The 9,780-nt window shown below is 50.2% G+C and overlaps 2 protein-coding genes and 2 non-coding genes across 4 annotated transcripts in view; 3 read left to right on the top strand and 1 right to left on the bottom strand.

Moving 5' to 3' along the window:
• The first annotated feature begins 520 nt into the window (after positions 1 to 520).
• On the top strand, positions 521 to 711 carry LOC124489722. Its single transcript, XR_006958793.1, has one exon. It is a non-coding gene; the product is annotated as a U2 spliceosomal RNA (small nuclear RNA).
• Positions 712 to 1,638: 927 nt separating this feature from the next.
• On the top strand, positions 1,639 to 1,803 carry LOC124489721. Its single transcript, XR_006958792.1, has one exon. It is a non-coding gene; the product is annotated as a U1 spliceosomal RNA (small nuclear RNA).
• Positions 1,804 to 2,116: 313 nt separating this feature from the next.
• si:cabz01076231.1 (calcium-binding protein 2) lies at positions 2,117 to 6,207 on the top strand. The gene is made up of 8 exons (XM_047052084.1): positions 2,117 to 2,371; positions 2,615 to 2,677; positions 3,279 to 3,414; positions 4,427 to 4,457; positions 4,625 to 4,765; positions 5,048 to 5,157; positions 5,350 to 5,497; positions 5,863 to 6,207. The coding sequence occupies exons 2-8, from the start codon at positions 2,616 to 2,618 to the stop codon at positions 5,889 to 5,891; spliced, it is 657 nt and encodes a 218-aa protein (XP_046908040.1). The 5' UTR covers positions 2,117 to 2,371; position 2,615; the 3' UTR covers positions 5,892 to 6,207.
• Positions 6,208 to 6,309: 102 nt separating this feature from the next.
• Positions 6,310 to 9,780, bottom strand: part of tdrd7b (tudor domain containing 7 b) — a gene marked incomplete at its 5' end in the record, with an annotated part of 8,000 nt that continues 4,529 nt past the window's right edge. The window contains 6 exon segments of the mRNA XM_047052073.1: positions 6,310 to 7,481; positions 7,702 to 7,862; positions 8,163 to 8,516; positions 8,518 to 8,705; positions 8,949 to 9,059; positions 9,716 to 9,780. The exon segment at positions 9,716 to 9,780 is cut by the window's right edge and continues 70 nt beyond it. Of these exon segments, the coding sequence (XP_046908029.1) occupies positions 7,273 to 7,481; positions 7,702 to 7,862; positions 8,163 to 8,516; positions 8,518 to 8,705; positions 8,949 to 9,059; positions 9,716 to 9,780 (1,088 nt within the window).

Genomic DNA, 9,780 nt, shown 5'->3' with positions numbered 1-9,780 from the left:
ATACCAACTGCTGCAAGCGCGTAGGCCTATAGGCCTAGCCAGGCAATATCTGCGAGGTCAATTTCACTAACTAAATGGAGATCGGTTTTACCACTACGAGGCGACATTGTTCCATATAGCCTAGCTCTCTAGGCGATGTTTTGGTTTGTTTATGTTAGCTGTGTAGCCTTTCAAAGTTTGGTGAGTTTGTTATTCCGTTATGTGATGGAACTCAACAAAACCATATTTGAGCTATTCATTTGGACAAATGTTCTGTTCCAACTTGTGTTAATATAGGAAACTGTTTCCGTTAATTTTCCATTGGACAAATAATGATCACGTGACCAGGAAGTGCTTTATAATAGTTTGTTGCGTTCGAAACGGTTAGTTTGAAACTTGCTGAACTCGCGAGTTGCGGCGATCGTGTTTAATGCATGTCATGGCTTCTACTCTGAATTCATATTTTGATCAAATATTGCTACAACTCTGAGCAGGTTTGACATGATCGAGAACGACACCCTCGAATTTTCAATGCTACAGTATCGCTTCTCGGCCTTTTGGCTAAGATCAAGTGTAGTATCTGTTCTTATCAGTTTAATATCTGATACGTCCCCTACCCGGGGACCATATATTAAATTGATTTTTGGAACAGGGAGATGGAATAGGGGCTTGCTCCGTCCACTCCACGCATCGACCTGGTATTGCAGTACCTCCAGGAACGGTGCACTCCCCACCCGGGGAAACAACGGTGTCAAACAGAAAACGGTTGCTTCCTGTAGGCTGTGCTTACGAAACCATAGTTACGGCCAGCAGCGTTGTGTAGTTTTAGGAAATATGTGAACTCCCATCCCTTGTTATTGTGTAGTGTTGGTCAGTTTGTGTACAGTTACTACATTTTAGGAAATTGAATAGTTTGTCACGGTCCCGGAGAAAAAAACTGATCAACAGGCACTTGAATAGTATCGAGTCAAATACCCTGGCCCTATTATTTAGTGGCAAATGTCACGATTAGGAACATGCAAGTGCAGAGTTACGTTCCAAAAGCATAACTGACTTAGCAACTGACGAAATTAGTTACTATGTTCTGTAGCAGTGTGCTTGAGTAAATCTCCCCTGCCAACAATATGAAGGGATCCGTGTTGTGACCATGCCCAGGTGAACACACCTCCCCCCCGACAAGTGTCCTCATTTACATACGAAATTGCCAGTGCGTCAGTCTGCTGGCGCCCTCTAGTGTACGCTAGTGGAACTGTCTAGTAGTCCTCGTGAATGTAGGCTACTCGACTGTAGAAACAAGAATGTAAGGTTTCATAGTTCGTTTCGGATTTCTTCTTTAGGCTGATTTTGTTTGGAGGGTAATGACAATATCCCCCAGGTTGTATAACTGGTAGTTTACAACTAATATGGAAATTTTTCTATCAAACCTAACGGCTACTAGACAGATACAGCATTGAATTCTGGGAAATCAAAACATACGGATGTATCAACGTGCGTTTACACACCAACCACTCTTTTATTTACCACTACGTTCAAGTATTTAAGTTGTTTTCTGAAGCGTTCTTTTATATATTAGCGCTCTCTCTCTGGTGTTGCAGCTATAACCGTCACCGTGTAGTGCATGCTCCGTGACTACTCCCTCACGACGGCCGTGTACAACTCATACTTACCTGGCAGGGGAGACACCATGATCAATAAGGTGGTTCACCCAGTGCGAGGCTCAGCCATTGCACATTCGGCTCTGCTGACCATTGCGAATTCCTCAAATGTGGGAATCTCGACTGCATTATTTCTGGTAGTGGGGGACTGCGTTCGCGCTCTCCCCTGATAGCTGTGTCAAAGATAATATCCACTCCGAACCACTGGGGGGCAGTGGTCAGTGCTCTGGCGCGTGTAGCATAGTCAGCCTGAAGATCTGTTTCCCATTTGGCTGGAGCCGTCAGGGAACTTGACCTGAAAGTTGATCAATTTGCTCTTCCCATACAGTAAAACGATACACTAGGCTATCCTTGATGCTTTCCTATACTGTGTAGCTATACTGTGTGTGTGTGTGTGTATACATGAATGTTTATTTAGTTGGCCTAGTTTTTACGGCTTTGGTTACACACCCTGAGTAGAAACAGTAGGACATTCATGTTTGTATAAATATATACACACACAGTATATCACCATGCTCTTAATAAGCCAGTCTGTTATGACCACGCTGCCACACAGTGTCACACCTGCTCACATGAGACCCTGCTCTTTAATCTCTACACATATAGCCAGGTAATCCTCTGTGGGAGAGGAGGAGGAGGGACTAAACGAGGGATGATGCGAGTCAGGACCGGAGGAGGAGAAGACGGGACGCTCTTCCTTCAGTCGGTAGAGCGCCGTCGAGGGGAGAACTTCTAAGGTAAGACCCATACCTGGGTTGTTTTGGCTCGTCCATGTGGGGGGGGGGGGGGGGGGGGGGGGGGTGCGTTCAAGGCTATACATGCTATATCTATGTAACGGCCGCATGGTATACCCACTTTGTCACCAGGTACTGAAAGTTCAGCCACAGTAAAAGCAGGCAGGTAGAGGGCAGGTAGAGTGGTGTAGACGAGGTCAGGTGGTGGGGTGTGCGCGGCTCCTAACACCAGGTCTGTTTCCTCAGCATGTCCAAAACCGCCTCCACCTCCTCTGCTGCCTCTGCTGCCTCTGCTGCCTCCACAGACGGGTGAGTCCACCTCCTCCACCACCACCTCCTCCACCACCACCTCCTCCACCACCACCACCACCACCTCCTCATCCTCCTCCTCCTCCACCACCTCCTCATCCTCTTCCACCACCACCTCCTCATCCTCCTCCTCCTCCACCTCCTCTTTCTCCACCACCTCCACCTCTTCCTCCTCCTCCACCTCCTCCTCACTACAGCTAGTGGGCCCACTACCAGGGGGGATGCGCATCACACTGGCTTGAGAGGGATTTATAGTTGTTTATTAAAGCAGGAGTTCACTGGAGCAGTAACTGCTGTGATGCTGCCCCTGTGTAGGGTACTGGTGCGTCCTAGTGTGGAGATATAGATATGGAATGGTGACCTAGTGTGGAAATATAGATACGGAATGGTGACCTAGTGTGGAGATATAGATATGGAATGGTGACCTAGTGTGGAGATATGGAATGGTGACCCAGGGTGTAGTTTAACACCTTCTGATAAGGAAGGAACACCTAGAGAACGTGTTGTTTTACGTTTGTGGTCCGGGGGGAGCTTGTGAGACAGGTTGTAGTGAGAACAGCAGCCCGTGAGCACGCCGTGTGTTCCTCTTTTCCCCTCGCAGCAAAGATGGCGCCCCCAAGTCCCGGAAGGGCTCGTCGTCCAGCTCTGAGACCCCCAAGAAGGTGAAGGCCAAGAAGACGAGCGAGACCCAGATGAACAAGGTGTACACCAGCCTGCTCAGCACCGTGTTCGGAGCGGTACGATTCTCTCTGTCTGTCAGTGATAGCAGACCTCGTCTGTACGATTCTCTCTCTCTGTCTGTCATTAACTGGGGGCTGTCTAACCTCGGTTGAACACACTAAATTGGGGTGGGAAGAATCACCAGAGTCAATTTAAGGTTTTTGTCGATGAAATATTTTATTTCTGCTTTGTGAGGCGATGGTTTGAGCATCTTTCTATTTGGGGGAGGGAGCAGATTCTATTGTTGGGCAGACATTAAACCAGCAGTGACCTCTGACCCTGACTCACCAGAGGTCACGGTCGTCTTGTAGGATTTCCTTCCTGTGTCGCTGGAGACTAAACACATGCCATGTGTGTGCCAATCGTCACGGCGACGCTGCCCTCCCATCCCTCTGACCTGAAGCCTTCCCCTCGGAGCATCGTCACGGCGACGCTGCCCTCTGACCTGAAGCCTTCCCCTCTGAGTATCATGCACAGCAGGCAGTAGGTGTTTTCAGTAAGGACGAAAACGTCTGAAAATCAATAAAATATAACGCAAGACACTGCTGAGACCATTGCAGCTATGCCAGAGACGTCAAACGTCCCTTCATGGGAGGTAACTTACCTGCTGAGAGAGAGCTCTGTAAGTCCATCTGTAGGGAGTTCCAGTAATCCTGTTCGGCGTGCTGTATTCTTAGCTTCTGACCTACTGATCTGTGCCAAACCTCGTTAGGCTAAATCATCCAGATATGAGATGGTTAGTAGCTACTTGAAAGAGAAGGTATATTTTATTTGGCCATGGCCAGAGGTTATTTATGAATTGAAGGATTTTTCCAAGGGTAAGAAATGTGGTAGTGTGGTAACTGGTATTGTGTGTCGATTTGATAAGCAAGTTTTGGGACGTGAATCTGGCTGTGTGTGTGTGTGTCTTAGCAACACTGGTTGGTTGTCAGACAGGATGTTTGAGGTTCCTAATCCCAGTAGCCCCACATGGGCCTGCTCTCCAGGGGAGGTGACACCTGCTCACCTGTCATCTTGTTGTGTCTGCAGGAGAGGGAGCTGGCCCAGGCAGAGTTGGACGGTGAGTAACTGCAACCCTTAACCCCTGACCCTTAACCCCTGACCTGGGATTCGAGAACGTGACACGCAAAACATGTATCTAGCTCCACCCCCTCTGACCCCCCCCCCCCCCCTTTCCACTCATTATGGGTCTCGATCTGACCCCTGAACTTTGACCTTCGACCCCAGAACTGGCGGAGGCCTTCAAGCTGTTTGAGCAAGGGGACGGCTACCTGAACTACAAGGATGTGGCAGAGTGCATGAGGACCATGGGGTACATGCCCACGGAGATGGAGCTGCTGGAGATAGTGCAGCAGATCAAGATGAGGAGTGAGTAGTGATGGTGATGATGATGATGATGATGGAGAGGGTGGATAGTTCTATGATGGAGAGGGTGGATAGTTCTGTGATGGTGATGAGGGGGGGGGGGGGGGGGGTTCTGTGATGATGATGTACCGATTAGGAGGGAATGATGATGACTGTAATAAGTTGGGTACTACTGTAAATGGGACTGCAGATCATGCCCAGCCCAGTCAGTATCTTGACATCTGATTGGCCCTTAATCCACGTCCTTCCCGTATCCTGACGGCTGATTGGTTGTGTGGTCTGCAGTGGGCGGTCTGATGGACTTCGATGACTTCTGTGAGCTGATGGGTCCAAGGATGATGTCAGAGACGGCCGACATGTTGGGACTCAAGGAGCTGAAATCTGCCTTCCAACAGGTGATGCTTAGCTATTGATTATTTCGATTGGACCTTTTATCTAAACTAGAAAGGTAGTCTGATTTTACTATGGTGGCCAGCTGATTCAGGAGAGTTAAAATGTTCATGGCTGTATGTTCTTCTCCACTCACCGCCTCCTCCCCTCGCCTCCTCCCCTCTCCTCCTCCTCCCCTCACCTCCTCCACCTCTCAGTTTGACACGGACGGAGACGGGAAGATCACCCAGGATGAGATGAAGGAGGCGGTGAAGTCCCTGCTGGGGGAGAAGCTGAAAAAGGGCGAGCTGGAGGAGATCCTGAAGGAGATGGACATCAATGGAGATGGAGATGTGGACTTTGATGGTGAGAGAGGACCTTGTCAGAAGTATACAAATAATGTGAAATATATTGTGTATATAATACACTTGTGTGGGGCGATTTAAAAAAACACAACTAAAAAAAAAAGGTTTGAAAGGTTGAAATCCTTTTTGGGGGGGGAAGTTTCCATGGGTTGAAATTTGTTTTGAATTGTTTTTTATAAATGTAATAAATGCAGGTAGAACAAATATTTTTTGAAAAGTTTCAAAAGTTTGAACAAAAGCTTTTGGATTAAAAAAAAACTAATATTTAGGGGAAAACTGTTTATATAGGATGAAAAAAGTTTTTGGGGAAAAAAAGTTGTACAAATATTTCGGTTGGATCCTCTAACCCCGTCTCCTGGATTCCAGAGTTCGTGATGATGCTCTCTATCCGGTAGCTGCCTCCTGTTGTCGTGACAACGCGACACGGTCACCACGGTCACCGCTGTGATGTTGACGCGATGAATGGTTCATCCCCAGGATGTGTGGGCGTTGTTTCTCAGGGCGACGTAGGACGTGTTGAATCATGTCTATAGGGACGCTACAAGATGACTGTGCCTAGCCGTGTGCTGGGCTAGGTCTGACCTTGAGCTGTGCTCTGGGTCATGAGTACGAACCTTTAGTTAGTTAGCGGTATTTTGCTTGGTCAGTATTGAATCATCTGCTTTAGACACTTGATAACTTGTAGAGGAGTTGGTTTTGTGATGTTCTGCAAATATGAGATGTGGAATATGGAAATGAGAGAATGTTTTGATATTTTAATAAAGAAACCGTATCAACCTTATTTTTTCCCTTTTGCTGTTTGGGGTACAAACGACAACAAACTACTTTCTCCTTGTAGCTTTATTTCAAAAACCTTTTTCTTCATGATTCTATTAACCTCCAATATTCATTTGAACCTAAGAGAGATTATCCAGAATGAAATGGTTAATTAGAGCAGTTTGGCTCCAGATGTGCACATAACACTGTCCTGGGTTTGGAGTTTCACCAGCATCCAAGCGAGGCTCCCTCCCTATAAAGCACTATTTCACTCTAAAGTTTGCCAAGCACTTTCATGAAAACAAATCAGATTTGAGTGTAATATTCATTCAACACTAACAGTTAGCATATATTAGCATCAAACTATGTTATTCACAAAATACAGCTACTTTTCATGCAGGCATCTGCAGTCGTCTTATTGTCTTGACACAAAACAAATGGGGGAAAAAAATAAATAAGATCGAAACCAAAAGTCACATGAGTGGAAAAGACAACATGTCTGTCACATCAACATCCAAGAAAAGGAATGTTCTGAACTTTAGTAAACTTTAAGACCAGCCCAATTTCTGAGGCCTCTTTCAAGGCCTTTAAACCACATTCTCTGACCAAGTGTGTTAAATACTGTGCATTATTTAAGATTGCATTACACTTTTGAAACCAGAGGTTAATAGTAGATGTATTCGACAGCTTTATCAAGAGAAAGCTTTCCTCTGTGTAGTTGCTCCAGGGTTCAATCACAGCAACCCTCGATGGATTCAACAGCTTGATCTAATAAGACATGGGCGCAAAGCTTCAAACTCACCAGCACAAGGGTGATGCATAGCTTCCATCACATGGCGAAACCACGCATGTGTGCGACAGGTAAGTTCACAACTTCAATCAAGCACAACACAACCGTCACAAGTCTCATCCCGTGTCCATCCTCTCCTCCAGATCGCCCCCGGCAACGCCTTCTGACCCCCCCCCTTCTCCTCCCACGGTGACACGCATCCCGTAGCCCCCGGCAACCCCCCTCCCCTCCTACGGCTCAGTGGCAAACTCGGCCATGATGTCGTGGACCCAGACGTCGCGCTCCTCCTGCGAGGTGTCCACCAGGAACACGGTCAGCTTCCTGTCCCAGGGCTGCTCCGCTTCCTGCACCACCTCCAGCTGGGCCACCAGGGGCTTCTTCTCCACGTGGTTCCGGAACACGATGGAGGCCGCCTCCGACCACTGCCTCTGCTTCACCCCTGTGGGGGGGGGGGGGGGGGGAAGAAGGAGATGAGAGAATGAGAGACAGTAGCCATCTTTACTTAACTAGGAGGAAATATTTTGAGAACAATTATTTGAATTGCTTAGTCTTTTTTTCTTCTTCCATGGATCCTGTCCCCTCTGCCTCTCTTGCTACCTCTCACACACACACACACCTCTCCACCCCTCCTGGGGATGGCGACGCGTTGCCGCGGTTACCTGCGAGCTGAGCGGTGATGCCCTGGAAGGGCAGTTGTCGGAACTCCTTGATGAGGGGGCGGAGCTTGGCCACGTCCACCAGCTCATGCTTGCCGTAGTCCAGCTCGTACACAGACACCAGCCCGTTGGTCAGCACGCCCTTCACCAGCACCCGGTGCCAGCTGCAGCACACAGGGAGGGGGGGGGGGTTAGGGGGGCAGGCGGCTGAGCGGTTAGGGAATCGGGCTATTAATCAGAAGGTTGCCGGTTCGATTCCCAGATGTGCAAAATGACGTTGTGTCCTTGGGCAAGGCACTTCACCCTACTTGCCTCTGGGGGGATTGTCCCTGTACTTACTGTAAGTCGCTCTGGATAAGAGTGTCTGCTAAATGTAAATGTTATCTGAAGGTCAGAGGTTAAATCTGTCTGTTCCCTCTCTCTCTCTCTCTCTCTCTCTCTCGCGCCCCCCCCCCTCCACTCACTTGTTCTCCACCTTGGCAGCGTACACCTGGTTCTTCTCCGCCCTGACTGGCTTCTCGTCCGTCTTGTTGTAGTACAGGATCATCTCCCCCATCAGGATCACCAGCTTGTACATGTCCCTCCAGGGCTGCAGCACAAAGTGGCCCGGGTGACAGGCCACCGACACGTAGATGTCCAGGTTCTGACCCACCTGGGGGAGCTCCAGGAGGGCAGGGAGCCGGGGAGGGGAGCGTGGCCGGGGAGGGGTGCCTCTGCTGGGGTTGGGCCCCGAGCCGGAGTGGGCCCTGCGGAGCTTGGAGGTGGAGGATGGGGTGGTGCCGTTGGTGGTGGTGGTGGTCCTGGGCGTGGAGGTTGTGGGTGGGGGCAGGGGGGGTGGCGGGGGAGGGGGGCGGGAGGGTGTGGCTGGAGAGGAAGACGTCTCGGTGGTGTTTGAAGAGGTCGGAGGTGGCCAGCTTGTGGTTGAGGCTGCGTGAGGGGTCGTGGTAGTTCTTGTCGGGGAACAGGTGGACGTGGGCGCAACGCTTGCTGTCGTCCATCTTGGCGATCTGGACAGAGGAGAGGGAGGAGGGAGGAGGGGGGTGGGAGGGATGGGGAAATGACACTTCAGTCAAACTGACACTTAACAGCACATGTCTTTGCAGTTGTAATTGCTCTCTTTCCCTCTCCCCCCTCCCTCTCTCCTCCCCCCCTCCCTCTCCCCCTCTCTCTCTCTCCCTCCCTCCCCCTTCTCCCTTCTCTCTCCCTCCCTCCCCTCTCCCTCTCCCCTCCCTCTGCCCTCCTCCCCTCACCTTCATGCTGCAGTCAGTAGAGTTGAGCACGGCGTCTCGTAGCCACTGCACGGCTTCAGGGGTCCAGGAGCCCACAGACACCACCAGGTCAGACAGACAGCACTTCACAGCCTGCACACACCACCAGGTCAGACAGACAGCACTTCACAGCCTGCACACACCACCAGGTCAGACAGACAGCACTTCACAGCCTGCACACACCACCAGGTCAGACAGACAGCACTTCACAGCCTGCACACACCACCAGGTCAGACAGACAGCACTTCACAGCCTGCACACACCACCAGGTCAGACAGACAGCACTTCACAGCCTGCACACACCACCAGGTCAGACAGACAGCACTTCACAGCCTGCACACACCACCAGGTCAGACAGACAGCACTTCACAGCCTGCACACACCACCAGGTCAGACAGACAGCACTTCACAGCCTGCACACACCACCAGGTCAGACAGACAGCACTTCACAGCCTGCACACACCACCAGGTCAGACAGACAGCACTTCACAGCCTGCACACACCACCAGGTCAGACAGACAGCACTTCACAGCCTGCACACACCACCAGGTCAGACAGACAGCACTTCACAGCCTGCACACACCACCAGGTCAGACAGACAGCACTTCACAGCCTGCAGACACACACACACACTGCTGCACGTCAGAACACACACGCATACACACACACACACACACACACATTCTGCTGCACGTCAGAACACACACACACAGACCCCCACCCCCACAGAGACGCTGGCTCCTCCTGACCTGTGGGGGGATGGTGACGAGGTCTTTCAGGAAGGGAGGGGGGATCTCTCTCAGCTCAAACACCT

This window comes from Hypomesus transpacificus, unplaced genomic scaffold, assembly GCF_021917145.1.
Source record: "Hypomesus transpacificus isolate Combined female unplaced genomic scaffold, fHypTra1 scaffold_199, whole genome shotgun sequence".
In the NCBI taxonomy this organism is placed as follows: domain Eukaryota; kingdom Metazoa; phylum Chordata; class Actinopteri; order Osmeriformes; family Osmeridae; genus Hypomesus; species Hypomesus transpacificus.
Note: the sequence above shows the minus strand (reverse complement) of the source record. Positions and strands in the feature narration are given on the sequence as shown.

Excerpts from the sequence above, each read along its gene's own strand:
- si:cabz01076231.1 (XM_047052084.1), top strand. The coding sequence starts at position 2,616 with ATGTCCAAAACCGCCTCCACCTCCTCTGCTGCCTCTGCTGCCTCTGCT. Across the intron at positions 4,458-4,624 it reads GGCCCAGGCAGAGTTGGACG|AACTGGCGGAGGCCTTCAAG; the intron begins GTGAGTAACTGC and ends CTTCGACCCCAG. Across the intron at positions 4,766-5,047 it reads GCAGCAGATCAAGATGAGGA|TGGGCGGTCTGATGGACTTC; the intron begins GTGAGTAGTGAT and ends TGTGGTCTGCAG.